Source organism: Anabrus simplex, chromosome 5, assembly GCF_040414725.1.
Source record: "Anabrus simplex isolate iqAnaSimp1 chromosome 5, ASM4041472v1, whole genome shotgun sequence".
In the NCBI taxonomy this organism is placed as follows: domain Eukaryota; kingdom Metazoa; phylum Arthropoda; class Insecta; order Orthoptera; family Tettigoniidae; genus Anabrus; species Anabrus simplex.
The window spans coordinates 55,999,731-56,020,402 of record NC_090269.1 but is presented as its reverse complement, the minus strand read 5'-3'; the positions used below and the strand labels follow the sequence as shown (position 1 = coordinate 56,020,402).

Below are 20,672 nucleotides of genomic sequence, written 5' to 3'. Positions count from 1 at the left end.
GGTGCGATCAGTCGTTGAGAGGAAGTTGGATGAAAACCAGTGTGGTTTCAGACCACAGAGAGGCTGTCAGGATCACATTTTCAGTATGTGCCAGGTAATTGTAAAATGCTACGAGAGGAATAGGCAGTTGTGTTTGTTTAGTAGATCTAGAGAAAGCATATGACAGGATACCGAGGGAAAAGATGTTCACAATACTGGGGGACTATGGAATTAAAGGTAGATTATTAAAATCAAAGGCATTTATGTTGACAATTGGGCTTCGGTGACAATTGATGGTAGAATGAGTTCTTGGTTCAGGGTACTTACAGGGGTTAGACAAGGCTGTAATCTTTCACCTTTGCTGTTCGTAGTTTACATGGATCATTTGCTGAAAGGTATAAAATGGCAGGGAGGGATTCAGTTACGTGGAAATGTAGTAAGCAGTTTGGCCTCTTGCTGACAACTTGGTCTTAATAGCAGACTGTGCCAAAAGCCTGCAGTCTAATATCTTGGAACTTGAAAATAGGTGCAATGAGTATAGTATGAAAATTAGCCTCTCGAAGACTAAATTGATGTCAGTAGGTAAGAAATTCAACAGAATTGAATGTCAGATTGGTGATACAAAGCTAGAACAGGTCGATAATTTCAAGTATTTAGGTTGTGTGTTCTCCCAGTGAGATTGAATCAAGGTGTCGTAAAGCTAATGCAGTGAGCTCGCAGTTGCGATCAGCAGTATTCTGTAAGAAGGAAGTCGGCTCCCAGACGAAACTATCTTTACATCGGTCTGTTTTCAGACCAATTTTGCTTTACGGGAGCGAAAGCTGGGTGGACTCAGGATATCTTATGAATAAGTTCGAAGTAACAGACATGAAAGTAGCAAGAATGATTGCTGGTACAAACAGGTGGGAACAATGGCAGGGGGACTCGGAATGAGGAGATAAAGGCTAATTTAGGAATGAACTCGATGGATGAAGCTGTACGCATAAACCGGCTTTGGTGGTGGGGTCATGTTAGGCGAATGGAGGAGGATAGGTTACCTAGGAGAATAATGGACTCTGCTATGGAGGGTAAGAGAAGTAGAGGGAGACCAAGACGACGCTGGTTAGGCTCGGTTTCCAACGATTTAAAGATTAGAGGTATAGAACTAAATGAGGCCACAACACTAGTTGCAAATAGAGTATTGTGGCAACGTTTAGTAAATTCACAGAGGCTTGCAGACTGAATGCTGAAAGGCATAAGTCTATAATGATTATGTATGTATGTACATCCCAATGGTTAACTATGTTGTTTTAAAATAAATTATAGAACATTCACATGTTTCTCAGATCATGGATGCTAGATTTATATCGGTAAGCGGCAACGGTCAAAATGACCGCCTGCGGCCTTTATAGGTAGGAGGAAAGTTTGGTCATTCTAGTTTTAATAGTCAAATTTGATTTGTTGTAAAATAAAGGGGGAACATGATCCTTTGGTTGTTAGGAAATTTTACTCCTTTTATATCTTGGATCTGGTGTATTTTAGAGAGTGGCTCTTACAGTAATAAAAGGTGATGTAGAGCTGTGGCGCTCCAGATCAATACTAAAGCTATAGACTGTCTGATACCACCCACTTTTTTTTTTTATGTGTGTGAAATGTGAATTTTGAAATGTAAGTTTCCCTGCCTCTTGTTTGCAGTTGCTTCATCAGGAATACAGCCACTCTGTTGCCAGATGGCCAGACTGCTCTCTCTGCTTTTTAAGTTGCCACTTAAGCTATCATAATCTTCCTGTGTGGAACATTAAAAAGGGAGCTGTCGACTCTGGAGTGCCTAAAAAAATGTGTTTTTATTGTCTGGAATGAGAGCTCTATCTCAGAGAGGAGCCTTTGAACAGCTAGATACAACCCTCCAAGATCTGCACAACAATGATATTGATGGATAGTGACAGTTCTGGTCTCAAGTAATTTTCGGCATACTCTGCCAGTCATACCAAGAGGTGCTCGCACTGATGAATTGATAGCATAATGAAGAGTTCGTCTTTAGTTGCATGTAGAGAATCTCAAACTTGCTACAAATAGGAGTCCAAAATTCAGGGGAACTGGGAAATAAGGTGGATATGATAGGAATAATCTTGAGTGTGTCCAAATCGGCAGCCTTTAAGCCAAACCTTTGGAATGGTTCTATGAAAAAGCTATCATTGCTCCGAGGTACGAGACTGTTGATAGTATCAATAGTAGGTGTTAACACATTTTCTGTATGGAAGAAATTGATCATTTGGTCAAAGACAGTGATGCTGTCAACTACCTTTTTTTTTTTCACTGACCCTTTCTGGAATGTTGACTACCTTTTTTTTTTTCTTTTTTTTTCTTCTCCATTCTCTGACCTTTCCTGGGATGTCTCCAAATATACTTGCATTAAAGATTGATTCTCCCACTATGTGCCTCAGGTTTAAGTCCCCCTCCCTGTGTAACAAAACAAGGCTGCAGGTTGGCAAACTAATGGCCAGAGTAATTGAGGCAATAATAATAATAATAATAGCAGGCACCAGTAGGGATGAAAGCATTCACGTTCCTTGCATTTCACTGCTACCTTTAGACCACCCCATTCCTTTGTGTTTCCCGTGAAGTGATGCTTTCAGAATAGGATTCACCAAATCTAGGGCCAGACAATCCCAACTACAGGGATTGGTTTGACTTCGCCCTGTTTTTCGTAGTCAGTTCTATGAACTATGTAGGTTTTCCGTGTGACCTACATCTACTCATGTCCAACGGAAACTGTGAACTAGTTTATAAGACATTAATATTGATTTGCAATGATGTAAGTGGTGGGGTAGATGGCCTGCTCCAAATACATTATACAGCAAAACATCATTAATCTATTTTCACTCAGGGTGGTTGTTGCTGTGAGAATCAAGAGGCCAGTATTATTTATAATAAAGTAAATGTTATAAGGTACATTGGAAAAACACACCTGGCTTATTATTAATACAAATTTGTACTAATAAATGAAAGTCTAATCGTAGTGGTGTTTAAAAGTTGATGTAAAAGGGAAAGTACAGTAGTTGAGAATTGATAACACACTTCCAGGCACCTCAGAAACCTAAAAGTTGGTAACCATGGACCATCACCACAAAATCCTAGAAAAATAAAACCTTCAAATATCCCCAAAGACACCGAGCTAGGGGGGCAGGAGTGATCTTTGAAATTCAGGCACAGAAACAAAACTGTATCAATGCGAAAGTATAAGCATCCCCCCCCCCCCAAGCAATGACCTGTGTACAGTAAAACCTCTTTTATCCAAAATGGCTGAAAAATATTTTTGATTAAAATGAATTAAAGAAATGGTTTATAACAAAGGGGATGAGGAATGGAATGTTTGGACTCTGACCTTGGTTCGCTTCTCTACTGCCAAATCTGTTCGTTTTGGCTCTTTCATTAGTGCAATAGTAACTGTTGCTGCAGTGGTGATTGTACCTTTTTTGCGATCTGTTTTTATTGTGTTATGTCATCAATGCGGAATTGAGTTGTGATTACAATAGATTACAATAGAAAAATTAGCAGCAGTTAAAAAGAATTAACAATAATGGTATTTTGCATACTTTGACAGCCAATTTCGATGTTGGTGTTTCCACTGTTTCTGATTGGGTCAAAAAGAAAAATAAATTTGAAAAGTACACTTCAAAAATGCATTACAGGAAAACAATGAAAGCCTGTCAAAATGAGAACGTAAATGCAGCTGTGTTTCTAGGGTTCTTACTCTTCCTGGGAAGAATGTTTAATACAATACCATTGCAGAAGTTGCAACGAGTTTGAAACGCTTCCTCACAAATTAGTGTTCTGTCCCATGGGAGAGCCAATGAGAATTAATCGCCACAATGCAGCGAATTCTGCGATTGCTGGAATCATTCGTAGGAGATCATCTCGAAGTCCACTTAGAAATCTGATGCCTCACACCTCAAACTAACATAGCGATCAACTGAACTAAACAATACCAATATAATGGTCCGTTCTTGGACATTATAAATTTTCCAGCTAACTCATTCTTGGTTGCCTGCGTTTCGCCCTCGTGTGCTAAGTTAGGCTCGTCATTTGGGACTTAGCACACCACCCAAGACGCAAGGCTAGTGCATACCGTGGAGGCCACTGTATAGGCTATTTGAAGCCACCAGCAGTGCCAATGCACTATGAGAGCTATGTCTCATTTCCAAAAATAGGTGCCTGCCTGGCCATCAAATGATGTAGATGTTGATTCCCATAGGGAACCTAATTAGGTATTTTTGTATTTTGTATCTTTTTTTTTTTAAGGTCCTCACAACATCGTTCATAGATTGCCCTTTTCATATCAGATGTCTTTTGGGTGATGTTCGTTGTTATCAAATCGATCAGTTGGGTCATCACCATATCTAATTAGGTTCCCTATGGGAATCAACATCTACATCATTTGATGGCCAGGCAGGCATCTATTTTTGGTAATGAGCCATAGCTCTCATAGTGCATTGGCACTGCTGGTGGCTTCAAATAGCCTATGCAGTGGCCTCCACGGTATGCACTGGCCTTGCGTCTTGGGTGGTATGCTAAGTCCCAACTGACGAGCCTAACTTAGCACACGAGGGCGAAACGCAGGCAGCCAAGAATGAGTTAGCTGGAAAATTTATAATGTCCAAGAACGGACCATTATATTGGTATTATAAATTTACTCATTCAGGACAAATATTTTAGGTTCCCTATGGGAATCAACATCTACATCATGAACTAAACAAGCAGATATGGTGATGACCCAACTGATCGATTTGATAACAACGAACATCACCCAAAAGACATCTGATATGAAAAGGGCAATCTATGAACCATGTTGTGAGGACCTTAAAAAAAAAAGATACAAAATACAAAAATGGGAAGTGGTTGGTCTGATGATATGCACTAGAGGGACTAAAAGAATACATCTGGCCAAATTCAGATTTTCTGTTTGTTGGTTTAGGTCATATCTTGGTGTGAGAATAGAGATGTCAAGGTTAATATAAATATAGTGATATATTCATAGAAAATTGATGTAAGTAATTTTATTGTGATTTTGAAAGGAGGAAAGCAGCAGTGTCAGCTCATCAGTAATGACTTGTCACATTTCCTTGGAGCTCACAGTTTATTACCAGACTTCCTTGGTCAACTAGTTCTTTTCCAGCAGCGGCATAACTTTTACAAGTCTAAGGCTCAGTTTATTCAATCTCAGTTAAAAGAACAGTAAAATACTGTTTAACATAGTGTTAAACATTTAGCAACTTTTTTTAGTGGCTTTACGTCGCACAGACACAGATAGGTCTTATGGCGAAGATTAGCAGCATGTTAAGATTCTTGTGTTTATCCAAACATTTCTTGGGAACTGTTAGCTAACACGGTGTTAACTCTCCCAAGAGTCACGATCAGTGAGTATCTATAAGGCAGTGGCAGAACCATGCAGTTTGTGAGAGAGCTTCAGTGCGCTTTTGTTTGAATACAGCTGTAAACCAAGGCACGTGAAGTCAGCATTTATTAGAATTTTTTGTCTGGACCGTGAATTTTCTATTCCTCTATAGACTAGTATGAAAAAGGCTGAGAAGGTAATGCATGGTTCAAATTTCTCTTCTTTTGGAAATGATTTTCCCAAGTGTTCTCCCTAGGACCTTTTTAATAGGCGCACCTCCCTGCTATTTTTACAGACTGCCCAGCTAACATAACCTAAATGTTAGTTTCATAACATTAATACATGTTTGAGTCAAACGGTAATCCAAATTAAAATGTAAATACTGCAAAACTGTTTATTTAAATGATAAATCTTCATTATTGTCAGCACAATTGCATCAGTTACATCAGAGTTCAAATGTTCAGCTTGACTGTCACATAGGATCGTGTGCGAGCAGTGTCCCAGTGTCCAGATTAGCATGCGAGTACTAGATTCCGCATGGCACTCCTCAGTAACCGAGCAGTAACTCTTGGTGTTACACGAGAAACGAGCAACAGAACACAAGGAGTTCAAAATGCTTTTGTCGTGTTCGTGATAGCACTAAAGTAGTTCAGTTTTGTCCTTATCTTCTATCTCTCTCTCCACTTCCTCTAAAATGTCCTCTAGATGTTTATCTACGCAACCCGTTTGTGGGGCATACAACTGAAATAGATCTCTGATGCCATTTTCAAACTGGAGTCAGATCACCATCATCCTATTGCTGATACATTTTGTGTATTCCACATATTCTTGGATTTCCATTTTTCACCTGAGATTCTCTGCTGTAATACAGCCTGTATCCTTCTTTCATAGGAATATCTTCCGTACCCCTCCTCTTGGTCTCTCCCAGTCCAAGTATGGCTATATCATTTTCTTTCATGAAGTTAACCAGTTCTTCTGTCTTTCCTATCAGTGTCAGGATATTTGCTGTTGCAATCTTGATGTAGTTTGCCAAAAAAATGTGATGGAAATGCAAATGCAAGGAAGGAGAGGCCATGGACGGCCACGATTGAGATGGAAGGACACAATCCAATGCAGTATTATAGAAAGAAACCTGGACTCGGACACAGTGTTGGAGTAGTGGAAAAACCAAAGAAAGTGGAGAGGAACCATATTTGCCCCTACCCGGCTATAGCTGGATAAAGGGAAATGATGATTTCCTGCCCAGCTGGTGAAAATTTTTGGGGAGAACACTGTAACATCTATTATAGAAAGTAAGCAAGCTAATGGATCAGTGTTCAAAGCTAAAAGTGACACTTGGCAGAAAATCTGTAGTGAATTCAATATACATACTGATGTTCTCTAACATATGACTAAGCAACTGAAACAACTGTATGAAAATCATCTCTTGTTTATAACTCTTCCTGGAAAAGGTCTATCATATTCAAGATACAGAAGTTCTGCATCTAATGCACCTGCCATATTTTGAGTTAACAGAGAATTTAACTGCTTGAATCCTGGGCAGTTAACTGAGAGTTTAACAGATTGTTAATCGTAACCAATGTCGGTTAAATGCTAATTTTGGTTAAGTTCACTGTTAAATTATTTTAACAGGCCTAAACAAGATTTTCATTTTCGTGCTTGTCATGGACTTTTCTTTCTGTTGCCAATATCTTAACTTCTTTGAACCTCTCTTCAGCATACAGACTTACGAGAGGCTTGTATTCGTTGGAATATGCTTGCTGAGCAACGTGCGACATTGTTACAGACTTCTCACAGAGATAACCACGGTTTGTGTCCTTACCAATGCATATGAGATATTTTAAATGAGGCTGCAGAAGTCTGTAACAATGTCTCTTGTCGCTCAGCTGCCACATTCCAGTGATTAAAAGCCTCTACTGAGATCCCTGTTGCTGGCTCTGCAGTCTAGGGGTAGAAAGTGTCTTACCTGGAGGCTCTGGGTTAGATTCGTGGCTACGTCAGGGATTCTTACCTCAGAGGGTTGGTTCGAGGTCTATTCAGCCTGCACGAGGACAATTGAGGAGCTCTCTGATGTGAGATAGTGACGGTATAGAAAACAAAGAATGACCACAAGGATTCGTTGCGCTTACCATGCTTCACCTCATTATCTGCAGGCCTTCAGGTTGAGTAGCTGTCGCTTGGTAGTCCATAGCTCATGAGGGCTATAGAACCATGGTTTATTATTTTCTTTTTGTACTGAGATCCCTTATGTTAGTTACGTTAAGATCGTACATGCTTTCAGTAGTTTTGTAATTTCTCACAAAGTTAATGAATCTCGTATTCACAGGCACAGTCATTACCAAAATGTCTAACTCTTGATAATTGTAAAGGAAAGGTATGTGTAGCAAAGCACAACATTTGATATTCACTGACATTTTGCTAAACAACATTTTTAATGTGACAAATGGACAGAATGCCTATGAACAACTGTGTGTAAACATGAAAAAATGAACATCTTCGTGGAATGATTACAACTACTATCGATGTATTTCATTGATCAATATGCCAAGCAAGTGTTTTCTGGCATTTTGGAAGGGAGGTTGTGATCAGCAGTTGAGAGTAAGGTGGATGAAAACCAGTGTGGTTTCAGACAACAGAGTGGCTGTTAAGATCAAATTATGTGCCAGGTAATTTAAAAATGCTACAAGAGGAATAGACAGTCATGTTTTATAGATCTAGAATAATTAATGGTGTGTGGCCTCTGGAGGGAAACATGGCGCAGATTTTTGGAGTTGATGCTCTATAGGTGATCTATGCGTCTGTGAGGATGGCGCCCTACCTGTGTTGAATTCTAAAGCGTAAGACGGCACAAACATCCGGCCCCCAAGCCAGAGGAATTAGCCATTGAAAGTTAAAATCCCAGACCCTACCAGGAATCAACGATTATGGAATTTCGATTTCAAGTAATGAAAGGCATTAATGTGACAATTGAGCTATAGTGAGAATTAACTGTAGAATGAGTTTTGGTTCAAGGTAATTAGAGGTTAGATGAGGCTGTAATCTTTCACCTTTGTTGTTCAGAATTAACCTAGACCATCTTACTGAAAGATATGTCAGGAAAGGATTCATTTAGGTGGAAACGTATTAAGCAGATTGGCGTATGGTGACAACTTTCATGACACTTTGCTTGAAAGCTTACTATTTAATATCTTGGAACTGAAAATAGATGCAGCGAGTATGATACAAAAATCAGTATTTCCAAGACTAAAGTAATGTTGGTAAGGAAAAAACCCAAAAGATTTGAAAATCAGGTTGGGAATACAAAATTAAAACAAGTAAATCATTTCAAGTGTTAGTATGTGTATTCTCCCAGGAGTGTAATAAAGTAAATGAGATTGAATCAAGGTGCAGCAAAGTTGATGCAGTGAACTCAGTTTCGATCAACAGTATTCTGTAAGAAATAAGTCTGTTCCTGGACAAAACTATCTGTTTTCAGGCCAACTTTGCTGGACGGGAGTGAAAGCTGGGTGGATTCTTAAGTTAGAAGTAATAAACATGAAAATAGTGAGAATGATTACTAGTACAAACAGTTGTGAACAAAGGCAGGAGGGCACTCAGAATGAGGAGATAAAGGCTAAGTTATACATTAAGCCGATGGATGAAATGGTATGCATAAATAGGCTTTGGTGTTGGGGTCATGTGAGGTAAATGGAGGGGGATAGGTTACCTAGGAGCATAATGGACTCTGTCATGAAGGGTGAGAGAAGTAGAGGGAGACAAAGGTGACGATGGTTAGACTCTGTTTCTAATGATAGAAAGATATAGAGTAAGGAACTAAATGAGGCCACTGAGGTCGTCACTAATAGGATTGTGGAGGTGTTCAGTAAATTCAGAGGCTTGCAGACTGAGCGTTGAAAGGCATAAGTCAATGAAGATGTATGACATTTGATTCTATTCCAAGAATGCTTTGAAGCTATTACTAAGCCACTTGTCATGACATTTCTAGTGAATTTAAAACTACACTGATTCGATATATTTCCCTGTTGTTTTGTGGTGATTAAACTGTTGTGCCATGTTACTTATCCTCAGAATGTTCACAGAATTGTCTCAAGCAGGTTTTGTTGATACTGCAGGGAAAAGTACAACCTTGTAAGATTGAGAATACATTCATATTGCAGAAAAATTATAAATCTAGTTACAGCATTGTTTTCAAGTATTGCAGCAATTTGCAGTCTTCTGATTTAAAAAAAATTATTACTAGGAAGCATATTTATTGAAAATGAACAGCCTGTTGCACTGAATCTTGATCAGAAATATGGTTGATGCCATAGTAAACAATTTTGCTTGTTTTGCTGAAAATTATCTTACCCCATTTTTGTACTTCTTGTAAATCTGAGAACATCTTCCTCTTGCTTGATGTATTCATAATGGAACAGATAGGATAAGTTACATGTATTTCTTTATTATGAACTATAAATTCTGCTGCACTAAGACTCGGTTTAAGTATTGATTTTATGTATCTATTTAAGGCTTGAATCCAAACTTTAATTCCTGAAATATGTACAGTTTGTCTAATCTTTGTTTTAAAGAGCACCTATTCAAGTTAAATTGCAGTAGTTCTTCTGCTATAAGAATTTCTGTTTGTTTTTCTACAGGAGGGTCTACAACTTCAACTCAGTTGCAGAACTCTACAGATGGAGCAGTAGCATAAATTATTTACAAAACATCAGCTTGCCCATGATATTCATTAATGCTCGTGATGACCCTATAGTGCCAGATGCTCTTCTTTGCCCGGTGAGGAACTTTGCAAGTAAGTGGAATGACTGTCAATACAGAAAATTTACAGAGTTACGAAAAATCAGTACTGAAAAGGTAATTGAAATATATAGGCTGCCAAAATATTACTTTTTCTAACATTGCAATGAAATGGGCTTTTTTATTTTGTGTATTTTTATTGGGTATGACTCTCAATTTATGTTCAATATTGGTTATTTTTACTATCTATTCTACATATCTATCTCATGAATTGAATGTAAGGACTGTCCACTATCACATACTGTATCTCCTCACCCGCTTGCCATGTGAGCTACTGTGACACTTGAACTACTGCGCCCACTTCCCAGCCTATACAGTACCGAGCTCCTGGTCTGTGCGTCCACCTCCTGTTTTAAAGTACGTGTTCTATGCATCTGTGTTCGTTTTATGGGTTCATTTGAGGTAACCATAATGAATATTGGCACTCTTGATTCCTGCTGTCTTCTAGCCGGTAAACACACCTCATATTACACCGGTTTAGGGCGATGGACAGATGTCTTTCAGAATTGTAGTAAATGTGAAGGGATGCATAAAACTGAATCGCAAGGGGCGGGTGGACCACCCGGTAGATATTGATTCCCATAGGGAACCTGAAATATTTGTCCGGAATGCGTAAATTCAGAGGAGTTAGAGCAAAAACTATACCGCCAGCGTTTAAACACTGGCAACCAGGAATGAGTTAGCTGGAAAATTTATGTCGAATAACGGACCATTTATATTGGAATTGGTAGCTTGTATCGTGAGTTACATGTGGCTCTGTCTGGAGCACACCTCCAGCAAGGTACTTCCATGTCTAGATACACTGCTTATCTCCTGTGGACCCAAAGAGAACACGGACGCCTCTGTTCATTGGACGTATTTCCAGGACTTTGTTCACTAGTGTCCAGATGTGCGACGTGTCGTGACGAATGGTTTACAGATAGGGGAAAATGTTGGATGTTTTTTCTTCTCTAATGTTTGCATGAAGATCTTACTTCTTTGTCTGTTGAAACTCTTCACCATCTTAGAAGCTCTGCATTTTGCTTTGAGTGACGAAAGGAATTGCTAAGGACCTGAAAAATTAGCATCTATTTTAGCAAAATTAGCATCTATCTACAAAGTTAAAATAATCGCATGGTATTATTAATTTTATCGATTCCAAGTTTATGAAGTGCAATAATTGTCCTTGATTCACACACAGTACAAATTCATTGTTCAAACAAAAGCATTGTCAGTACTTCAGCATTGGTTTTTTTCAAATTGCACCGTCTGTCTGTAACCACTGTGTTGTAATGAGATAACACGCGCTCGCTATCTACATTGTTCGTTGGGTCCACAATTCAAGACATTGTTTAGCAAATATGCTGAACGCTGTCTGAACTGCAGTTAATGCAAGCATGACATCACATTTTTCACTTTCTTTCATTTGGGTTTGAATTGCATGTTTCAGAGAACAGTAACCAGACCAGATATCTTTTCATGAGAGATCTGTTACTCCAAACAATTTCTGAAGCTCATTTAATTTATCAGTGTTATTAAAAATTATATTTTTTGGATACAAAGCTTGAGAAATTGACACAAAATGTTTATGGTTGGGGTCTTTAGCTTTCAATGTGCTTTAATGACATAGGAAGCTCTATTAAAGAAGGTGGATAGTGCTCAATGGAAATAGCCTAGCCTTGTTAAGTGACAGAATGGGATGATTGTTCATATTTATGAACACTGAGGAAGTAGCTATGAATATTGCATTATGGAGAGTATACTGTATTACTCTCCATAACTGTGAAAAATGAGCAGATTTGACAAATGTGTCTCTACATGCAGCCTGCTATAGAGGGGTGAGCTTAATCAAAGCAACATTAGTTGCCACAGAAAAATTCCCCTCACAAATGAAGGTAAAACTGGCGTCAAGGTTATGCAGTTTGGGGTAAAGGAGATGAGAGGTAGGATACAGAGACCCTTCAAGTTCAGTAAGGAGGTCAACCAATCCAGCTGCATGATCTGTGACAAAAACCATGTGGGACTGAAGCCTATTCACTTCTCGGTCACTCAGATCGGTCAGGGACTTAAATCACAGTTGCTGATGTCTTTCATGTCAGACATCTTGAAAAATGTAAATCAGTAAAGTAAGCACTCAAATAGAAGACAGCCTGAAACCAGCTATTCCATCAGGTTATGACAGGTGCACAAAAAAGCTTTGCTTCCTTTGAAGCACCATACTTTGATGTGAAGAATTGTAAATACTCATAATTTTGCTTTCTTATGTTCAAAAAGCAGTTTGTCCCCTCTCCTTTTCAATGTTTACATAGAACAGGCAGTAAAGGAAATCAAAGAGAAATTTGGAAAGGGAATCACAGTCCAAGGAGAGGAAATCAAAACCTTGAGATTTGCGGATGATATTGTTATTTTATCTGAGACTGCAGAAGATCTCGAAGTTGCTGAATGGTATGGATGAAGTCTTAGGTAAGGAGTACAAGATGAAAATAAATAAGTCCAAAACAAAAGTAATGGAGTGCAGTCGAACGAAGGCAGGTGATGTAGGAAATATTAGATTAGGAAACGAAGTCTTAAAGGAAGTAGATGAATATTGTTACTTGGGTAGTAAAATAACCAACGATGGCAGAAGTAAGGAGGACATAAAATGCAGACTAGCACAAGCAAGGAAGAGCTTTCTTAAGAAAAGAAATTTGCTCACTTCAAACATTGATATCGGAATTAGAAAAATGTTTTTGAAGACTTTTGTGTGGAGCGTGGCATTGTATGGAAGTGAAACATGGACGATAACTAGCTCAGAAAGAAAGAGAATAGAAGCTTTTGAAATGTGGTGTTACAGAAGAATGCTGAAGGTGAGATGGATAGATCGAATCACGAATGAAGAGATACTGAATCGAATTGGTGAGAAGAGATCGATCTGGCTAAATTCGACAAGAAGAAGAGATAGAATGATAGGACACATCTTAAGACACCCAGGACTTGTTCAGTTGGTTTTTGAAGGAAGTGTAGGTGGCAAGAACGGTAGGGGTAGACCAAGGTATGAATATGACAAACAGATTAGAGCAGATGTAGGATGCAATAGTTACGTAGAAATGAAAAGGTTAGCACAGGATAGGGTGGCATGGATAGCTGCATCAAACCAGTCTATGGACTGATGACTCAAACAACATGTTCAAAAATACAGACTTTACCATTGCAACCACATGATTTAAATCTGTCATCACTGCGACCCAACTATTGCCAACCAAGCTGATCATATGTGCCCAGCATTGTACATGCGTTAAATGATCCCCTATGACCACACCTAATGTTTCATAACACAGTCATGTATACATTTTAGTGATACATGCACACCCTAGTGCTGAATCGGTCGACCTCGGTTATCTTCGAGATTCGTATTGGCAACCTTTGAAACACAAACTATGAATCGCTTATGCATCACTGTGCGGCATCTGGCATACACTTTACGTACTAGTAATGTTGTTTATACAGCAAAGCCAAACTATTGAATTCATGCTAGGAACAAGATGTCGTGACCCTAAGGGATGTACAACAAGCTGAGGACTTGGGTTCGGAGTTCTGGGAGCGTATAGTCAGATTGGCAAAGTTTGAACACTAATTATATTCTAACACCGAGAATATTCACACATCAATATATACAATAATACATACAACACAAAATCTCTGACACCAATTACCCTTTCAATCTCTTTCAAATCTTGCTAAGAGTCCCTGAGTCTTTTTCCTATTACACACAAGAATACATATATATATATATATATATATATATATATATATATATATATATATTTACTGGTTGAATACTTAACTACGAGTATAGTTGATCCTTGTACAGCTGAAGTCTTCATTCTTCTTGCTTCTCTTCTGTCTCTGCGTAGAGATCCCTGGAACCAGTTGTTTTACGCGACGAGGCGTTACTTTCCCAATTGAAGATGAGTTGCTGGCTTATGTTATTAAATTCCAACACCTACTTTGACAATCGGTGTGGTAAACTCTTGTGATTGTTCACCAACAAATCACACTTACTTTCTGAGCCTAATATCCCTCTAACTTACTATTACTTTACTGCGTACTTGCGTCTCTACTCAAAGTCTACCAGCACTCCAACAGTTCTCCCCTCTACAGCTGAAAAGCCTCCTTCCAGGTCTGCTAGTCCAAAAGCCTTCTTAGAGTGTTGTGAGTCCAAAGCCCTGTTATTTACCAGTTACCAGGTTATATAGTCTCTTTCTATTCTTTCTCGAATAATCCTACTGATTCACATACCACCACCACAAGTCACTAGTTCACGTCATGAGTGCACTGTTCTCTGATTGGTTCTTTCACATGGAACCACCCAGTCACGTTGTATTACACACATTGTGCCAGAACACTTTGGAAACTGTTTCTATGACTCTTACACGTGACTCTGTATATTTCCAATCCAAAAGAAGTGCGCATTTATCTTGCACACTGTTTCGCAATATTGAGACATAAAGCTCTTGGCTTACGAGCTCCAAAGCAACATCGAATGTTCTAAATCCTTCTTCGAAATATTGTCATTTCTATTATTATTACTATCATTTATGAATTATGAGTTATGAACATACACAAACTCTCCTATAATTTCCCTTCATATATACATGCGTTCATATGCCTGCTGCTTTTTAAATCACAGGCTTCCTACCCCGGAGGTCGCGGATTCGAATCCCATTCGAACCCGTTCGCTCTCTAGTTAATACGCAGAAGGCGCGTCGTGAGCCGTCGTTCACGACAAAGATTCGCATTGAGAAATGTTACATAATGTTAAATAATGTATGTGTGACACAGTTGTTGGAGATGTTGATTCCCATAGGGAATCTAAAATATGTGTCCTGAATGAGTAAATTTATAATACCAATATAATGGTCCGTTTTTGGACATAAATTTTCCAGCCAACTCATTCTTGGTTGCCTACGTTTCGCCCTCGTGTGCTAAGTTAGGCTCGTCAGTTGGGACTTAGCATACCACCCAAGATGCAAGGCTAGTGCATACTGTGGAGGCCACTGCATAGGCTACTTGAAGCCACCAGCAGTGCCAATGCACTATGAGAGCTATGTCTCATTTCCAAAAATAGATGCCTGCCTGGCCATCAAATGATGTAGATGTTGATTCCCATAGTGGCCTCCACGGTATGCACTAGCCTTGCGTCTTGGGTGGTATGCTAAGTCCCAACTGACGAGCCTAACTTAGCACACGAGGGCGAAACACAGGCAACCAAGAATGAGTTGGCTGGAAAATTTATAATGTCCAAAAATGGACCATTATATTGGTATTACAGTTGTTGGCGTAAGATAATAAATGTTCAGAAAATTCATATCGATCGATCATATCAGTTCAATTCAGATTTCATTTCCATTCCGTTAGCAGTATAACCGGATCCGGGAGAGCTCCCTCCTTACTCCTCACCCCCGTACAAAATAATATAGCTATAACTGCGCAGAGCTTCTAAAACAGCACAAGAGCAGTTTGTAGCATTTCCTGCATCAAGATAGTTCACAGAAACAATGTGCAGCTCCCTTTTTGATCCTGCTGGGACTTGGAATATGATGATAAAAACATAACGGCCCATTCTATATGTAGTTTCATTACAGAGTATGTTGATGTTCTTCCCCACTAGAGCCTCTGCTGTTCTTTTCTGATGGTCAGATGCAACTTCTAGAAAGGAAGAAAGACCTCAAATTATAACAAAATAATTTAAAATTACTGGATCAGTTGGGTACGGGTAAGATAGTTCGATCCTTAACCTCGTAGGAAGAAGACACAGGGAAGACCAAGAAAACTTCGGATAGAGACTGTAAGATCAGATACGGAGGAGAGAGGATACAAATGGGAGCATGTACTGGATCAGAAGATGTATGAAGACAGAAGGAGATGGCGAGCGCTTGTTCACCACATCCGGGAAACTAGAGTTGGGAAATGATGATGAATATAGTTCGATATGGAAATCGCACTCATATTTGGTATTCTTCAATTTTGCGTGTGATTTCGATGTCGTAATACTTAAACCATACCCGATCAATGAAATCGAAACTTACCTGATAAATATACTTCACGTAGAGTTCTCACACATGGCAGCTCTTCATTTGAAAACTCAATAATCCAGGCTCTTAGTTCTTTGATTTCCAGCTTTTCCAGAGGTATATTTGCTTTGGCAAATACTTCAACTGTGCGTTTCAAGAAGTTATCTCTGTAAATTTTTCGTCATTTACAACTATCTGTGTAACAACAGCTAGCAGCAAGGGTTAACTTTTGTTATCGCGTCACTTACCCACATGTTTTTCAGATTTAACTAGCAGTTTCCTGCTGGCTCCGCCTGCAATGTACAAAGTATGGTGGTGTTCGTTACTATCCTCATGGATGTATTTGCAAAATTTTCGAGTTAATGAAATAAAGCACATGATCTGCCGTGGTAATAGAATGTAATATTATGTCAACAAAACACTTGAATATACGTCACACAAAGAAATTGAATTAAATGTTCCTTGGTACAACACTACGCGCCGAACTGTTAAGTCCTTCAAAGATCTTCGTCATGAAGACAAATGTACTCATAACAATTTAAGTCGTTATTACCTCAAAAGAAAGCGCTTGATCCACTGAGTGTTTTTAGACCAAAATGAACTGTGTATCTCAATTAGAACGAAAGATACGATTGCTTCTATGAGAAAAAAATGTTGAAGAAATGAGACGTCAAATTGAATGTGTACTCATAACTTTCCTCAGAATCAACCAATTTGAATCGTTTAAGGCCAGAAATGAAAGAGCTTGATCCACTGAGTGTTCTTAAGCCAAACCAAACTCCGTACCTCAATTAGAACCAAAGATATGATTGCTTCAAAAAGTTGAAAAAGTCAAATAATTTGAGGAAGGCGGAAGTTAAGTGATTTATAGTACCTGATGACAAATCTGTGCATGAATACCTTTCAGTTTAAAAAAAATGAAGGAAATCGACCGGAGAGAATGGTCGGACTGACTTCAATTTTCATAAATTTTTTTAATATATAGATATGTTTCACAATGTTATCTTTTTTTTTTTCTCCCCCAACCAACTCGGCAATTACAATACTTGCAAAACACTGTCGCTAAATCTGTGGCATATAAACCATCCTTTGCATATTCCCGAGCCCTTTTGTGTGCAGTTTTTGTCGTGCGCCCCATTACCTAAACGATCGCTCGACTTCATACTCTTCACTAGTTTCAATTTTGAACAGGAAAAAACCACTGCATCTATCCCGTTATTTCCGTGACACTCTATTTACATTTCGATAATAGATACAGATCTTATTCCCCGTGCTATTCCCATTGTAAATATCGATTAAAGTCAGCAAGCAACAATCGATCGGCCACTTTACATCATCGATCAGAACTGTCAAAAGACTTATGGATCATATTTTGAGTATTTGTGACGATTTTCCCGATATGTTTTTGCCAGTAAAATTGCAAATTTTTGCAGAATTCGCACCAAAATTGCACATTCATACTAATTTTGCATTTTGGGTCACAATTCGCATTTTGTCGCACTTCTATTTGTGAATAGATGATAGTAGGGAGAAGGTGAAACCCGGTGCTGGCACATAGCCTACTCCTGTCGAATAGCACCAAGGGGTCTGCTCAAGGTTTAACGTCCCCATCCGACGGACAAATCACCATCAAGTGGCATATGCCCTCACTCCATATGAGCACTGCAGAGAGGTTTGGAATTTAATCCAAGTTTTGGCACGCAATCTAGTGAATAGAAATTGTATACCACTACCTCCCCTACCCTGCCGGCCAACATCCTTGATGGTGAAATTTTTTTCGACCAACGGGACTCAAACCGGCTAACCTCAGTGTTAGACCGTTTAGACTTCAGCGCCTTAACGATCATGGCCACCGGGCTTGGATTCAGTACAGGATTCAAAAATTTGCATTTTTTGCAAGTGCAATGTTTTTTCAGGTCCCTAGGAATTACTTTGTTGTGTGAACAGACTCGTTAAGTTTTCTGCAATCTGTTGGTACCTGTTCCTTGCAACACCCACTCGTGCTGTGGATTCATAATTTTCTAGCCTGGTTGTGCAGTGCTGGCACCAGAATCACTTTTGCGTGGCTTCCAGACCACGTTAGAATTGAAGGACATGAACTTGCAGATCAAGCTCAGTGTGTTCATGCAGTGCTGAATTCACCGTAGCCCATATCTTCAGTGTGTGCCAATCTCTCTTGCCTAAGATGGAACCTCGATCTGCTGGAGGCACTCAAACTCGTACTAGCTGATGACAAGAATACTGTTTATCTCGTCATTTGCTTTGTGTGTATGTCAATGGGTAAATCAAAGGCTTATAAATTTCTAGTTTTCCGTGGCCATTTTGGCTTAATCATTTAAAAAAAAAAAACATTTCTTCTATTTAATAAATTATTTTAATTCTCTGCCCCCTACCCACACACACTTAATTTGTTCAGAGAGGATGGGTACCTAGTTGTACTTCCTCTTAAAACAGAAATCCCCTCCACCGAGCTCGATAGCTGCAGTCGCTTAAGTGCTCCTAGTATCCAGTAATCGGGAGATAGTGGGTTTGAATCCCACTGTTGGCAGTCCTCAAGATAGTTTTCCGTGGTTTCCCATTTTCACACCAGGCAAATGCTGGGGCTGAACCTGAAGGTCACGGCCGCTTCCTTCCCATTCCTAGGCCTTTCCTATCCCATCGTCGCCATAAGACCTATCTGTGTCGGTGCGACGTAAAGCAAATAGCAAAAAGAAATCACCACTAGTCAATTGACAGTTCCTGTATTCAAGAAATGGTTGGCTACATATAATTGATTTGGTACGTGTGTGTACGGTTCTATGTTGGAGTATCAGGTCATATCCTGACATAGTCGGTTGGTGTTTTAGTATACTCAAATATAGGAGACTGCTGTTACAGTCAGTTGTACTTATATACACTACATGGGGGACTATTGTCAGTGGGGTTACCAGTATGATCAAGAAATAAGTAGCTGTTGATGGAAAGTTAACTCATTTTGGAGATATTGTATGAATTGTTGGTTATGAATGCAGATTTTAAAAGGTTCCTCTCTCCTTTAATACATTTCTCAATATTACAGCCATAATTGAATTATTACACTACAGGCTAGTGATATTTAATACTAGTTTTAACCCATTAGCGCCCAGGAGAAAATGTTCCTACTTTAATGATATTTTCATTAATTTATGATGGTTAGGGTATACGAATTGGGAAAATAACACAATATTTTCAAACAAGAATTTATTTTATGAGATATTAGCTGATACCATATGGTATCACTGGGCGGTTACACTGCTATCATTGTACAGGGTGCAATAAATTGTTAATATTGTTCCAACCTGTTGACTCAGCTCACTGAGTATGGTATGTAGCAAAACATGTTACGCAAAAGCCTACATTACACTTCAGACACATTGTTCTGCCAAATGACTTGCACCCTTCATTGGCACATCTTCTCCTATTGCAGTTTGCAACAAAGTGATTGAGTCCATCAAATCTCAAAGCTGGCATTGTATTTCGGGCAACACTTACTCTCCCAGGAATCTTTTGTGGGACACAATAGCGTTTTAGATACACTTGAACAACTTCTCTACGGAAGTCAAGTTATGATGTGCCCTTGTAGTTAGGAGGAGGGTAGGGAACATCAACACGTTCTAAGTCACCGTCATTCCATTCATAAATAGCTGGATTGGCTAATCTTTCTAGAATCCACTCAGGAGCTTGTTTTTCAGGTTGTTGTTGTTGCTGCTGCTGCTGTTGATTTTTCTCCGTAGGCTGCATGGATGGTGAGAAAGTACTAGAGGAAATTTCAAGGGGTTCATAATCTCCTCCAATACGTTCGTTGTTTGCTAAGCGTGTTTCAGCTGCAGCACGCAGCTGACGTCCAGTTAGGTTATGAACCATTCCTCCCTTATCTTCATTGGCTGAATCTTCATCTTTGTCAACATTACCATTCGGTGTTTCAATGAAAATATCCTCAGTCTGATGTCCTAACTAATCGTCTGCTTCCAATATATCCACTTCTGATAAGGTCAGTCCACCCCTGGAATAATAAGATAAATATGTAATCAACTACATTTAGCACATAAGTAACCTTTGAATGTACGATATAATATTTTAAAAATTACTGTATCAACGGCTTGATATCATAAACGCCCAGTGATACCATATGGTATCACGCACTTAGAGGCATTGCTGTGTTCTCACAAATAACATTGTTGAAATTCAAATGTTACAGAAGGTTTCTTTGATTCGTCAATGTTCTAATATACTGATTAGAAAGGAATAATAGATAAGGGCAATATTATACTTACACATATCGAACGTTCATGATTTTCACTCCAGAGAATCGCACCTGAATTCATGCAGGCGCTCCCGCCAACAAACCCCTCGTAAGTGTCGGAAGCTTCTTCAGGCGCATGTGTCACTTCAAGACAAAGAACGTATAAAGCTCCAACTAAACCCCTCTTGCGACTCAAGCCAGTACCAGCTCGGTTAAACTTCTACCGTCTCCT

At 39.1% G+C, this 20,672-nt stretch overlaps 1 protein-coding gene across 2 annotated transcripts in view; it reads left to right on the top strand.

Moving 5' to 3' along the window:
* The window catches only part of Hydr2 (abhydrolase domain-containing protein 2), a 175,644-nt gene that overhangs the window by 127,204 nt on the left and 27,768 nt on the right, over positions 1–20,672 (top strand). For both annotated transcript variants that reach the window (XM_067146917.2, XM_067146918.2), the window contains exon 6: positions 9,988–10,142. In XM_067146917.2, coding sequence (XP_067003018.1) covers positions 9,988–10,142 — 155 coding nt within the window. The remainder of the gene's footprint in view (positions 1–9,987; positions 10,143–20,672) is intronic.